Below are 15,288 nucleotides of genomic sequence, written 5' to 3'. Positions count from 1 at the left end.
CAGCAAACAGAAAGGGCGGCAGTCTATAAAAAACACCCTGTGAGTGTTAAAGTTGTTCCATGATTTGGAGGGATTAGGCTCAAACTTCCAAATGCTTGCAGCTCTATGTGACACTTCCCTGGAAGCTAGAAAAGATGCAGCCACTTTGTAGAGCCACTGTGGACAAAACCAAATTGTGCAAATGAACTTGCCTCAGCAAAGGCTGGCCCAAAAGGCTGAAATGGAGACTTCCCAAACTTCACATCTGGTTCCTGAAATCTGAGCCCTGCCAGAGCCCTGGAACAAACAACATGAAGGTTGCTTGGGCCTAGATTCATAATGGCCATAAGGAATCTTGATTCAATACATGCACCACAACCTGGAAATACCTGGGTACTCCTCCCAGTCCTCTTCAGCCACACTTCCTTGAGCAAGTTGCTGCTTCTTTCTGTGTCCCTATTTCCCAGTGTCATCTATTTAGATGAGCTCCTTTAGACAGGCTTGTATTTTATTCTGTACATACTGCACCTAGTGCGATGGGGCCCCATCTCAGATGAGTTGTCAGGATTTCTGTCCTACAAATAATATGCGTATTTCCAGATATAGATATTGCTTCCTGCATTTGCATTCCCACAGTCTCCTCCTTCTCTAACAGAAGGAAGCAGGCCAGATTTGACAGTCATATTTATCTCTGTTACTCCCACATCTCAAGGGAGATCTGTTTATTAATGTGCCACTTCCCTTGATAAATTACTAAATAGAAAGAAAAGCCTTGTACTCATTTCTCGCTCTTCCTTCACATGATTTATGCTCACAGTGCTGGATCAGCCATTGGTCCCCATTAATTTGCAGAGGGAAGAAGACCTGATGTCCAACAGAAATCTGGGCTTTAGCAGTGCAGATGACGTGGGCATTCCTCCCTGCTGCACACAGGTATGTCATTTTTCCCCCATGTAAAACTCTGTGGAAAGCTGTCAGATTATCAAGCTCTCCTGGGAATTCTCCAGCCCCAAACCAGTAATATGCATTGTGTTAGTGCCCACTCTAATTTAGATCCTGCAAGTACTGTGGGCTGTCTGAAATGTTTGATAGCAGATCCAATAGGTTGGGCTCATGCTTTACACGAAAGCCTCTTAGGTCTTGCAGGTTTCCACAGAAAGCTGTGACCTAAAATCGTGCTATGGATGAAAAATTCCTCTCTTCTTAATGACAGCCTGCCCAAGGTGCCTGGGAAGAGAATTGTCTGGAAACAAAAAAGGAGTTTAGGCATTTTAGAAATGCCCACTAGTGCATTTAGGAAGAAAGAATATTTTCAAAATTATTATTCCAAAGCAGATTAACAACACTGGGATTGTTCTAAATAATAAAGTTTGCCTGATCTGAATCTCCTGATCCGAGGACATGGAGCATGAACGTTAAATGGTACCAGGCAGCAGCAGGTCAGCATTTGTGTGGCTGTACACAGCAAGGTGTTCAACACAGGCTGACTGACAGCCACTGGGGCACATAAGCGAAGTCCTCTGCTGCCTGAGGTCCAGTGTTGTTCCAAAAGAAAAATCACACACAACTCTTCACCAGGGACTGTGCCCAGAGAAGTAACTAAAGGCAGAATCCATTTTTCAGACACACAGATGGAAAGCTTTGGGAACATTTATCACTAACACTCCTCTCCCCTTTAAAAATGCCAACTTCTCAAAACGAACAGGATTAATTTAAAGAATTTTTGATGTCTGGAAAATATGTCGGGGGAAGTCCCCCAGGCAGCTCAGAGCTGGGAGGAAAGTCTACATTTCTTTGCTAGCAGGAAATAGTATCCTTGGTACTTTCCTGTGGTGCCTATGAATTATCACATCCACAAGTAGCTCAGAAACTGGGACACTCCTCCCAAATTTAGATTAATCCACAACAGGCCAGTGATGACCAAATGATCAGCTCTTACATGTGGCAGCTTGTGGACCAACTCTGGTGCCTGATGCCAGTGCCCAAGGCCAGGATCAGATCCCGACTTGTTTGGGAGGTGCAAGCAGAGGTTCCTGCTTTGACCACTTCTGTGGCCGTGGGCTATCAGAGGGATTCTACAAGAGATGTTTTCTTCTGGAGTGAGAATTCAGACCTTATGTCACACTAGGAATAGTGGCAGCAAAGCCCTCCTGAAAGGAAACGCCAGGCACTCAGTGGGAGCTCCCTGGAGGCTCCTCCAGGGTAAGGAAATTTCAGGCAACCCTTTACAGACAAACATGTTGCTGTGATCACAACAGCACAGGATCATCACGGGCATGTGCTCCCTAACAGACGAGCCTGTAAGGCACATGGGCTGCAGATGGCTCACACTCTGCTTGCTCCCCCTCCCACCTCATTGAAACCTGGCCAGAGCCACTGCTTCCCCTCCATCCCCTGGCCAAGCCCCAGGATAAATACTGTGTTATCAAAATGGTCCCTCTTCCTCACCATTCACCAAGAAAACTCCATCCGAAGTGTACAGAAATATCCCCCCCCACTCCCATCATCAAATTAAAACCAAGGGCCCCATAAAAACACAGGATGGTCCCTGATAACTGATAAGCGGCAATAAACTACAAACACTCTTTGTGTAACCAGTTCCTTATTCCCCTCTCTCCTTCTGCAGAGGCAACACACCTCTTTTTTAGACTGCAGCAGATGCTGGACATTTGTTCTGGCACCAGACACTGCCCTGGGACCCTTCTTTCTTCTCTCCATAGGCTGATCAACTTTGCAGTTCAAGGAATACTAATGCTTCCCTCAAATCCTAGCTGAAAGACAAGGCTGCATTCTTCTACTCCCAACCCACAAGGTAACTGTTTAGTCGACCCAACTTGCATATGTAAATTGAATTCTTTAGAAACCAGAGTGCAGCAGGATTCCAGACACAGCACTTATGGGGTGCTCTGGGACTTTTGCTCTCTTCTGCACATATTTTTCTGGGGAGGAAAACAGCACTGCTGGCTAGAAATGGGTGGGAAATTGTTTCCCATTCTCTGAACCTTTTCTGTGATTTCAGCAAGTTTCCATTCTATGCTGGGACAAAGAAAACAGCAAAAAAAAAATAAAAATAGGCCTTTGAGAATTTTTAAGGAAGCGACTACAGGGCACGCCGTCTACCCAGAGTAGCCAACAGCTGGCTTGGTTGGGAAGTCATCTGTGATCCAGCACATCCAGCCTGCAAACCCAGGGCTGCTGTCCCTCCAGCCCCAGGGGAAGCACTTCCTACCTAGGTCCCCATGAGGCTCGGCTCGGCTCTCTGCTTTTGTCCTGATGGAGCAGTTGCTCCACAGTTGTTCTCTCCTGCTGGACAGAGTCCCGAGCTCACCTTTCCCGGCCACGTGCCAGTGGACTGCAGTCACCACCCAGCTGCACTGCCAGCCCTGCTCCTTACCCAGCTGGCTATTAAATCATTTCCTTCAAGGAGAAAGGCTCCAACAACACTGACTGAAAGAGGCTGGTGAAGCTGAATCACTGTTTGATTTGGGGAAATGAAGTCCTGCTTTGTGATTTGCCCACATGCCAGGCAACTGTGCCAGCTGCTGGCCTGCTGGCTATGCTGCACTAAACAGAGCCTTTTCCCTCTTAAACTGCTGATTGTGAATCAAGACATTTGTGACACCATTTGTGGCACCAGGCAGCAAGAAACAGGGCAGAGATCTCCTCGCTAGCTCCAGAACTGGACAAAATGCAATGACAGCATGGCAGGGTCATCCCTGCTATTGGTGACTGTCGCACAAACACATCTATACAGCCTTCCTGATGTGAGGGACTACCTTGGACCTAACTTGTGCTCAAGGTATTTTTTTCCCATTCCCTTATTCAGCCTGAACAACCCAATCACTCTCTCAAAGCTGTGCAAAGTGGTGGACTTAAAGATGATCTCTAATTTCCACCCTGGCCCTATTCCAAAGATCTGGATCTTGCTCCTAAAGCTGCCACTACTCGGCTCACTGGTCTCCTTTTCCTTTGTAGTCTCCAGTGATGAAATGGCTTTGCTTCATACAGCACTTTGAGATCTGCTGGTGTACAGGGCTAGAACAGCAGCATTGAGTCAGTGTGGATGGACTCCTCTTGAGACAAAATGGCTCCTCCTGAAGGGCTGAGGGTAATCACAGAAAGCCCTGTGCCTAGGGGAAAAAGCAGCTGGAAGTACTAAATATGAAAGTGGTAGCCATCTCCAGGGTTATTGTGTTCCCCATCAGTCTTTCCTGCTTCAGGGATGGTCTTGCACAACCACTCCATCACCTGGAATAATCCACCACGTAGCACAACTTCTAAAAAAGAAATGTAAAATATTGCTTTGGTCTGGTGAATAGAACCTGTAGACAGTCTGAAACGTACCCCATCAGCAATGTTGTGACATTGGAAAGTTATTAATTTTTGACTTGAAAGTATAGGCTTTCCAGAAAATGGGATTAAGCCTGGATTCAAATTCCACTCTTGGATTTTGAGTCCCTGTTTGGATGAGGAAAAGGAACAGGAGAACCAACTGAATGGTTCTTTAGTCTCCACTGGGACTGGCCTGAACACCACAGCAATCTGGTACATAAAACTTAAATCTGGTCTTTAACTTCTTTACCTTTAACAACTTCTAGCTGTACACTGAAAATCCAGCAGAGATGCAGCTCTGGGCAGCCCAGTTCAGTCACCATGTGAACACTCAGCAGACCTGGCACAGGGTTGGCATCCACAAGCTCCAGCTGACATTCATATCCTATTACTTTTCTTGACATGTGATGGAGTGAAAAACACTGACAAAACCCATGAAGGCACTGAGAAATTATCTGAGAAATGCAATTACAGGAACCAGAAAAGCACAGGTATGTGTCTGTGGAAGAACCACCATAGCCAGTGTCCACAGCTCCCATGGACCAACATGCAGATGTTTGGAAGTGATGTGACACTGAAAAGGCCAGATTTAATATATGCTTATCTCCTGCTTTTCCTTTTCCAGATGCCAGTGTTATCACAGATGAATGATGGTGCTGCATGTGGTTTAACAAGAGCTACCTGCATTTTCAGCTAATTCAACTAATTCTTGTAAAGTTTCTGTGTTCCCAGCCTGGGAAGAAAAGGGCTCTCTGAATGACAGATGCAGCGAGGTGGTGACTCACTGGGGGTTTATGCATGCTACTGATATTCTTGTCTCAGAAAAACACCATAAGAGGATGCTTTATTAAATTATCTGTTCAACTATTTACTTTTAGGCCCAGCTGATTCAAATTTTTGAAATAACTTTCTAAAAAGAGAAGGAGACACTGTCTCCTCATCGAGCATTTCAGAGCCATCCATTTTACTCTCTGCTTTAATAATGTACAATTTTCTCTTTTCTCTGGATGATGGATAAACCCAGGCACATGGACTGGTACTGGACTGGTGCTCTTTTACACATTTTTAAAAAGTAGTGTTTTGTGCCACATTCTCATAATGTTTGAAAGTTTCCATCTCATGCAGAACACGTGAAGGCCCAGAAAACATTTTCCAGTTAATCACCAACAAAGCCTTTTCAAAAGATCGTAATAAATTCTTGGTGAGCCCTGGCTCTGCAGTGAATCATGGTTATGAGCTTGGCTGCAGGAAACTGAGACCTTTGATACATGATTCACTCTAGAGCTGTTTTCAGGAGAAGGCAAACAATATGAGAGTCTTCTGCCAAGGGGAGTATCTCAGTACCTCAGATAAAGATTGATCTTCAGCAAACCAGAGGATGAGCATCTTGGTGTGCTGGGAGCCAGCCTGTACCACCATGAAAACAGTTGTGTTTGCTTCCCTCACTGGTTGTTTATCTGGCACTTCAGTGAGGCACTGCTGGTCAGAGATGGACTAATAAGGAGGCAAGGAGGAAGGAGTCTTGTTCATGAGCCTGAGGAGAACTTGGCAGGGCTTGTTTGCACCCATCTGCTACAACCACAGGCATTAACCCTTGGGAGAGAATACAGAGCAGTCTTACTGACCAGATGCTTTGCAGCAGAGAAGCCTGGGATATATTTTGGGTATTAGAGGGTAGGATGGTACCAAGGAGCTTGTGCTCTCTCTGACTGGCATCCAGGTTCCAAATTAATCTAGGAACTGGCAGCACAAAATGACTGTTCAGGTAACACCTCCACAGCAGCCACAGATGAGAAACTGTTTTTTCCATTAGAAGTATCTGTAAACTCCCATCACTGAACAGCCAGAACAGCTTTTATCATTCTAAACCAGTCACTTTATGAAGCAGCAAGACCACAAAGTCTTTCATCTTAAAAAGCTCAACAACAGAAACTTTGAAGCGGTAATGAAATGATGCAGATCTCCCCTCCAAAAATCGTAATGGTCCACAGGCAAATCCAAAGAATCCCAGGAAACAGACGCTGAATCTGAAAGTTGAGCTGAGATCTCTCCTTCTTGCAGCAGAAGTAATCCCCAAACTGCCCTCTGTAATATCTGTACAACCCCAGTTCTTGCAAGATGTAGCATGAAGTGAATGGAAAGATATTTCTAACAGCTCTAAAAATCATTTGGACATCATATATGCTTCCAGACAGACTCTTCCCAGAACAGCAGTCAGGCCACAGGGGTGACTCAGCACTGCAGTGCCTAATATGACTCTATTTCTTCTTCATGTAGCCAGGAGAGAGAGTTTTCTAGCACACAATGCTATCACGAATACCACATTCCTGCTTTTTAAAATTTCCTTGCTCAAAGTACTATTATTTTCTTTCCGCTGTGTCTCCCCATTCAGGTATTTTCTCTCCTTGTGGACCTGAGAGGTCCTAACCAAGATGAGATGTCCACTGTGCCTAGCACAGCTTTGCATGCACATGGCCCAACTTCACCCCAGGCACCAAGCAGGCAAAACACAGGGTGGGATGGGGAGCTAGAGATGTAACTTGTCCCCAGACATGCTCTGGTCACCCATGGTCAATGCAGCGGGACAGCAGCAATGCCCAGCTTGCTGTACCAGACCATCTCCTACCCATGCTGCATCCATGCCATCCTCCCTAAGAGACCAGAATGTACCTATTTTAAGTTATGTATATTTTATATATACTTACGGAACGAGATGACCTTTTAAGCCAAAAATTATAGTGCAGTGCCCAAAGGTTCCAGCAGTGCACACTGACCACAGTCAGCAACCTCCACCTGGAGAGCAGTCCCATCCATCTGTCCCAAAATTTCAGCCATGCCAGGAAGAACCCAAGCTGCTACTCACCATCAACGGGGCTGAGGTAATCGTGGAGGTGGGCTGTGCTGGCTGCTCCCCCGCCCTGCATGAGGAGGTCCCCATAGGGGTTTGGGTGGCCGGCCATCAACGTCATTTGGTGGTAGTAGTCAGCAGGGTTGGCTCCCGGTGGTGGCGGGGGCAGCCCGAAGAGGCCTCGTTCCTTCAGGTGCTCATGAGCCACTGTCGGAGCAGCAGGCGAGGAGAGAAACATGGGGAGAAGGTTCCCACTGCAGTGTTAGACCTTGGAGCTGACGCTGGCGGCCCCGGCTCCCCCCGCGCCCCCCGCCAGCCCCAGCCGCGCGGCTCCGCGCGTGACGTGCGCCTGGGCGTGCTTCTGTGGACAAAGGAGACCAGGCTGGGGCCTCTGCATTCCTCCATTTCCGCAAATTTATAAACAATCTCTCGTTCCCCCTTCTAATAATCCTCCCGTTCGGACGCAGCCAGCACCCCTGGGAGGGGGGAGAGGGCCCAGGCTGCCGACAGCAGTAACCCTGTCAGCATTAACATCCCTGCCTATTAGGAAGGAAAGACAAATGCAGCCCAGTTCCCGATAGCAGCGTGAGGAAATTAAAGCCAAGGTCTAATGCATAGAACTAGGTTTAGTGTCTGGCAGCATAAAACCATTTTGGCTGCCAAAGCCAATTACACTCACTTTCTCCCAGCTGTAATTTTTCAAACCTGCCTCCCCACCCGCTTGCCCCATTAACTTATTTACCACCACCTTAAACAAGAGGGAAAAAAAAAAGGAGGAAAAGAAAAGCAACCCAAAATGCAATGCCTTTCTTCCACAGCAAACAATGAAACTGGTTTTGGAAGGAGAGGACAGGGCAGAACACACACACACACACAAGCCATCAGACTCTCTCTGGCGGGTGCCTGAGAGCTGAATGACGTATTAAGGGGAGGGAAGAAGACATATGCATGTCCCCATCACTATAGTGATGTTGTTTTAGCCATACAAGATAGTTTTATGCTGCCAGATACTAATCCAGGGGCCTTGCTGCTCTCTGGTGCACTTTGCTTTGCAGTGTTGAAGGGCTGCTGGCCCCTGCAGCAGCTTGGGAGCCAAGGGATGTTGGGATTTGCTGGGCATGCAGAGACCAGGTCCCCAGCTATTCCCTGGGCACTGAGCCAGCCACCTGCAATGGTGTAATGAAGCTCTTCTGACGAAGTAAGGCACGACTTACACCTAGCCAAGTGAAAGCAGTGTTGTGCATTTTCTCCTTTCCCTGCTGGATGTCTTTGTCCCCAGCTCCCCAACCTGGGGTCTGACAGGGCTCAAAGAGCATGATCACCACTGCCTGCACCCTGCACCAACTCCCCACACATCCTTGCCTTCCCTGAAGGTTGCTGCAGAGCAGCTCAGGAGTAAGGAGGAAGAAAGTATGGCCCCTCGCCTTCACTCAGCAGCCACGCTGACCCCAGACACAAAGCCAACAGCGGATAACCCAGCTGGCGTTGTCTCCTCTGTAACATCAGTCTCAGCCAGGCCAGGCAGCCAGAACAACTGTGACCCTCTCTGGGGAAAGCTGGGTCTCAGTAGAGACATAAGAACAGGGAAGCTCCTAAGAGAGAAAGAGAGCGCTGAAGAAAGGAACGTACTTTAAGCAAAATATTTATAATATGATCCAGCAGTAATAGCTATTCTCACGCTCTGCTTTCTCAGTGCGATGATGCAAAACAAATGTGTAGTTAAAGGGGGAAAAAAAGAAAAACAAAAAGAAAAAGAGTCAGCTCTCCCACTTCAGAGAGCAGCTGCGGAGTCTTTGCAGCTGTAAATCCCCCAGTTTTAGGGAATTTCAGTCCTGGTGAGCTACAAAATCGCTGCAGTACCAGTAGCAGTGTCTTACCGTCGGCAGGACTGAGGCCCCTGGCAGCAGAGATGACGGAGAGCGTGGGGCTGCTGTGCACAGAGCGGAGGTAGTGCTCCATGTGGGGTGCCACGTAGGGGTGAGGGGGGCTGAAGGGCGACTCGCCAGGCCCGGCGGGGTGCGGAGACAGGCGGATGAGGGAGATGTCGGAGATGACAGGGCTGCCGCTCAGAGGAGGAGGCCTGGGAAGGAAAACAGAGAAATGCTGTCACTCACAGCCACCCAGAGCAGGCACAACTGCTTGCCACCCCTCTCTGTCCTGCCCCACCACCTTCGCCCACAAGAGAGGAGCTCAAGCACATAGCAGGACAATCCGCTCTTCTTGGCATAGGCAGAGTCTGAAGTTCCCAAGATTCCTGTGGACGTGCACCAATATCGCACTAAATATGTATTTGTGCAAGGTGGCTCACCCCAACTGGGCTGCTGTGGAAAGGGGCATGAGCTGCTTTAGGCAGTGCCTGCACATTGAGGAGGCATGGAACACACCCTGTGCTGGAGATCCCATCCCATCTCCTTGCACAGGGAGGCTGGCCACACAATGATATTTGTGTGGGGTTTGCAAGCTCCTCGCTGCCCCTGGATATCCAGATGTTTAGTGCTGCCATGTGCAGAAAGCCCTAGACAGGGAAGTCTGTGCAAGGATGGAAACGTTGCAAGGAGAACTTATGTGATGTTGAGCTGTGCTGTGCTCAGCCCAGCATGCGTGGCTTGGCCCATGCTGGTGCAGCAGCCCCACCTCCTGCGTCCATCATGGCCAGCACAAACCTCCTTGACAGGCTGGTGGTACGGTTCAGAGGGCAAAAGTTCATGAGAGGTTTTACTGCATGCTTTCTGGGGGCCACCTCTCTTAAATCCCTCAGATCTTCCCCAGGCCAAGTGCTACCTGAGAATAAAGTCAGTAAATACTGAGGGATTCAGCAGGTAACAAAAAAAGTCACATGCATGTTTTAGTGCTTGAGCAGTTTTTTGAAGGGTGAACAAGGATGGAAGAGAAAGTCTGCAGACTTCTCCCAGACACGTGCCCTACGGTACCCTCCAGCCTCTTAGACAAACCACAGAGGCTGCAAAGGAGAAAAAGTTACTCATCCTGACCTGAGAAGCAGAAAATCTGAACTAGACACCAAAGGAGGCAGAGCTGTCATTAGGCAAAATAAAAGAGCAAAATCTGCTTTGTATTAGCTCTCTCTGTACTCACAGACTGCTGGAAGCAGAGCTGGTGTTGACACACAGGTCACAGCAGGGACAGCATTTGTCCCTGACTGGGTGCTCTGGCAAAGCTGAGGGAGATGGATGTGCACCCCCATGGGGCTGCACCCTGAGCACAGAAAACAACAGGGATTTGGAGGTCAGAATCTGGGACGTGGGCTGATCTAAGGGGAGGAATTACAAAGGCCCTTCACTAAGACTATCCAAATATGCCATTAGTGAGTGCATGTAAGATCTGTCTCTCCATGCACAGACAACCACAAACATGATGGTCTGAGCAGTTTCAACACGCCACCAGCACCTCAGGATCTCAGTCCCACCCTGCCTTATCAACAGTTCAGGTGCATTTTAATTTATTTGTAATACTTGCATATCAACAAAACCACAGAGAAATGTAATATAAGTTTGCAGACTTATTCAGCAATTTAACAAGCATGTTTGTCTTTGTTTGATCTTCTGTGTGTTTCTCTGTCTTTCTGATAAATTAGTAAACCTTGTGGCTTTTTGAACACTTTCTGCTGATGGGTAGTAAATTAAATGCCTTCTGAAATATTTATAGTTCAAAGTACTTTCCTGTAGCAATGCACTCTGTGGCTTGGTGGTGTGAAATACCAGGCAGTGAAAACCTGTCACACATAAAGGCTTTGTGGAGATGCACAGCCACCAAAACAGGTGGCTCATCAGACCCAGGCCGGGCTTTTGCCAGAGAAACACCCACCAGCATCGACCCTGTTTTCTTTCATGACACTGAAAGACAAACTGATGATGGCATGGCTATTTCAGACCTCATAACCTCCCCACCTGTGTTGCCTTGGCCTTCCATTACCAAAATTATGGGGTGACCAAAGTCACTCCCTGGTGCCTCTCGCCATGACGTCAGCCGTGGCGGCGGCGAGCTCAGGAAGCTGCAGCCGAGGCCGCTGGGGCTGGTTTCTGTCGAGGCTGCTAATAAAGGCATCCGAGCACGGAGCCGACCAATTTATTTCTACCGGGGAGGAGGGAGAAGTGAATCAAAGTCTCTGTTCCAGATTTAGTTTCAATTCATTTCTAATAATCTCCACCGCCTCATCTGGAAAAAATGAAACAGGATTAAAAAAAATGATGTCATTAAGAAAACATCTGACTAATTTTTCTTCTGACGAAGACTTAATATAAGTGAGGGGCGATGTAAATTAAAAGCAGCCCCAATCTTCCCTGGGCCACAGAGCCTGCCTTAATACATAAGCCATGAAAGAGGTTTTCTTACATATACAATAAGTTCCCTCTTTCATCAGTACTCACAGCTTCTCCCAAAAGGGTTGTGAACTTCTTTGATGCAGTCCTGGAACTATGTATTACCAGGTTTACGAGCCTTTGGAGCCTCTGCTGATCAAACTGTGAGGCCGACATCTAAAATGCGTATAACAATATGAAGGGTTTGCTGTTCATTTTCTCTGTGCTAAATTAGGCAGAAATGCTGTAGTCCCTCAGAATAGGAAAACTCCACCCTGAACAAAGAGGTAACACTGGGAAAAAGATCAAGAATTTCCCCCAAATGCATGCAGCTGGAAACGCAGCTGGTGTTTGAACATGAGGTTGGCCCTGTGCACAAAGACTGGGCTAGAGAGTAGGCAGCTCCTTGTGGCTCTGCTTAAAGCCTGTCCTTGCTCACTGGTCCATCTGTGGACTAGGACAGCCATACTCCCATCAAGGTCAGGCTCCTGTGAGCCCTCCCAGGCAGAGATCACCTCTCACTCTTGTACACCTACAATTCTAGCAAAACAACATCCCACACTGCAGCATGTCACAAAATAATGTGGCTTCCAGGAGCTGCCTCCCAGGAACAACTTACTCAGCCAGGGGCATCCTCTGCTCCTAACTCCCCAAAGGTTTGCCTTTTTCCCCACTGCATTATTTCTTATCTCATCCCACACTGAGCCATCGCATTGGCTCTAAAACAACACAGTGAGAGGCAGCTGTATCCCCACAGGTCTGCTCCTTGCAGAGACCATCACATCCTGCTCTTTAGAGGCAGTGGATGAGTGATGAAGCAGTGCAGGAGCAAGGCAGCTCTGTCCCCATGTCCAGCTCACATCCAGGGCATGCACGGCTCTCCATGCCCATGCCCCAGACCCTGCAGTGGGACAGCCTTCAGCTTGGTGTGGTGCAATGCAATGAAACCATGGTGCCAGAGCTGTGTTCTTCAGCCTGTCCATAGGGCTCTCTGTCAGACCTCTGCTAGCCATGTCACTCCCCACTTCTTTCCTGGATCCCATAGATAGCATGAGGAAAACACTCCACTGCTTAAAGGGAGAGCTCCTAGCTTTGCTGAACACAATGCTATAAAAATGTTGCTGTCTGCAGTGGGATGAGGGATTTCACCTGACCACATATATATCTGGAGAAAGTGGGATTCTGGTTTTCAAATAGGCTAAGGGAATTGGGTGTCCAAACACCATTAAATTTAATGTGAGCCAAGGGCCTGTTTTCCCCGTGGCTCTAGCAAGAAGCCCAGGCTCTATAATTAATGCTCAGAATTTGTAGAGCAATTTGCATCTCTGACGAAGCACGTGAGCCTGGATTCATTTCCTTCCCCACCCAGGAGAGGCTTTTCCTTTGCTGCTCTTTAACAGAGGGAAGCCACCTTAGAGCTGCAGGGCCTTGTGGTGGTGCTGGGGGCATACAAGCTACTAAAGGCTTTACAGAGCAGGTCTTTACCAGTGCAGTGGATGACCCCTCTGGGAGAGCAGAAATCCTGGCACAATTTACCTGGCTTCAGCCACCTGTGGAGCAGAACTGTGGGGCAGTGGTAACACTTGACAGCAGAGGAACACAATCAGCAAAAGGAGAGATACCAGCATCTGAGACATGACACACACTGCCTGTGGGACACTTGGAGACTTCTGGTGGTTTCCCAGGAGCTGATCACTCTGTAAGAGCCCTTCACTGGGGAAAAGAGATCTGCTTAATTTTCTTGCCTCTTGGGTTTTGCTGAAAGGAGTGACAGCTCATCTGGAGCTCTGCAGTCTCATCCCAAAGTCTGGGGGAAGGAGCTGGCAGCTTCCTTTGAAAACCGAGGCAAAGAAACCTCAGCCCATGATTTTCAGTAAGGAACAGCAGCATTCTCCTGTGTGTGCCTTGGAGCCTGGCAGGTGCTTGTCTTCAATGCCACTGCCTGATGCAGTGCTGAGAAAGAAGCCTTGTGGTCCCATGGCAGAGGAGCAGCATCCTCTCTGAGGAATTGGGCTGGGCTCCTGGGAAGAGAAAACCTCAGGAACTGGCAAAACCAGTGTTGGCTGCTATGAAAAGGGCCTTGGGGTGACTTTTCCCGCTCTCCCTCAGTGGATATGCATCAGCAATCCCCAAATCTTGCGTGACGAAGATGAGGCAACATCTTGCCACTGCTGTGAGCCTGCAGCCTCTGCAAGGGGCACTCAGCAATGAATGTAACAGTTAAAGAAGTTGCACATTTCTGAAATAATCTCCATCAGTTAAATAAACCCCAGAAAAATGTGGACAATTACCAAGCACTAATGTTCCATGACTACTCTAAACTAATACTTATGTGACAAATAAATTCATTCTGCAGAAAACAAAGGGCTGAATACTTTTCCATACGCTTAATGGAATATGGACACTTGAAGGCAATTGTTTTGCACTACAATAAAGAAACGCATAGCTGCTAAATAGACATAGAAGCAAGGAACAGCACTACTCATGGGGAGGGGTATCATACTCTGGTAGAGTTTTGCTATTAAAAAAAGCAACTTTTAAAGCAAACAGTAATTTTTAAACCCCACTCTTCAACCTCAAAACTTCCTTTTGTTTTGTTTTACACAAAACTTCCTAGCCTGTTTTTCCAAGTCCTGTGTACCCAGAACACCACCTTTGAAGGAGACGGAGGAAAGCCATACAGATGACTGAAAAATGGACTGCTGTCATGGCAGGCACTGTATGGATGGGATGCCAAAGCTGTATTCAACAGGAAACCTAAAATGCCCCAGGATTCATGCTAAATGATTCAGTCTAAACAGCTCTCACCAGCCCCTCAGCTTCACCTCTGTTTATTTCTGATTTAAAGTCCCTTACAACAGGAAGGGCGAGAGGTCGCAACAGTTGTGCGGTACCCTGAGGATCAAACCCCGCGAGGTCCCTCAGAACAAGGTAACTTCCAGGGGTCAAACCTGGGCCACGACTATCAAATTCACATGGCATTTGATCATTGACAAAGATCTCCCTCCCTGCCGTGTTTCAGCTCGGAGAGCAGAGGATGTGCCGCAGGAGCGGCTCAGAGCTGCCTCGCAGTCGCCTCTCCCCGCAGCCGCTCCAGGGAGCGCTGGTAATGAGGCGATGGGGAATCACTCGCTCTTCCCAGCTCTCCCAGAACTGCAACAAGTTGATAATTACCCAGTAAAGTGACCTGATGATCGAATATAAGACTATCAACTTGGAAAGCTGGCCTCTGTGTCCCTCTACAAAGAGATCGAGATGGGGACTCCAGAGACATCACTGCTATCTTCCAGCCCCCGCTCCATCGGGACAGAACAAGTAATATTTTTTTTTTCCCCTGTATCTTCTCAGCTCTAAAAGAAGGTTAATAATTTTTTTTCATACTCACAAAGAGGAATATATAGAAAATCAGAGCTACCATGACTAATTCAGCAGTTAATGCTCTCACTTATAAGACATTATAAAGATTGTGAATCTGAACAAAAATTGTTAAAGCTTTTCTGCAGAAATTTAATGGGCGTGTTTCATGCAGTTCGTATTTTCTATTTTCCCCTCAAACATGTCTTTGAGCAAAAAAGGAAGCATAAAAGTAATAATAATAAAGGATTTATAACAATAAAATATTGATTTAAAAAGATATTTTTATCAACAAGGATAAGTTCTCATTAGATGGGTTTTTGGATAGAATTGGTAAATTCAGCATTGCAACAAAACTGTACAGCAAAACCAGATGCTTTTTTAAAATATGGGCTTAAAGCGCACAGCAAGGTTTGGAGTTCTAATAGTAGGAAATAGTAATTTCTCTCACAGTGGAAA

The 15,288-nt window shown here is 47.3% G+C and overlaps 1 protein-coding gene across 3 annotated transcripts in view; it reads right to left on the bottom strand.

Annotated features, from left to right (window-relative positions):
- Window positions 1-15,288, bottom strand: part of GLI2 (GLI family zinc finger 2) — a 189,437-nt gene that overhangs the window by 30,879 nt on the left and 143,270 nt on the right. For all 3 annotated transcript variants that reach the window (XM_039702027.1, XM_039702018.1, XM_039702039.1), the window contains 2 exons: window positions 9,037-9,239; window positions 7,175-7,366 (listed from right to left, as the gene is read on the bottom strand). In XM_039702027.1, coding sequence (XP_039557961.1) covers window positions 7,175-7,366; window positions 9,037-9,239 — 395 coding nt within the window. The remainder of the gene's footprint in view (window positions 1-7,174; window positions 7,367-9,036; window positions 9,240-15,288) is intronic.

This window comes from Passer montanus, unplaced genomic scaffold (genome assembly GCF_014805655.1).
Source record: "Passer montanus isolate IOZ18808 unplaced genomic scaffold, ASM1480565v1 scaffold1, whole genome shotgun sequence".
Lineage (NCBI taxonomy): Eukaryota > Metazoa > Chordata > Aves > Passeriformes > Passeridae > Passer > Passer montanus.
This window is presented reverse-complemented; position numbering and strand designations above follow the sequence as displayed.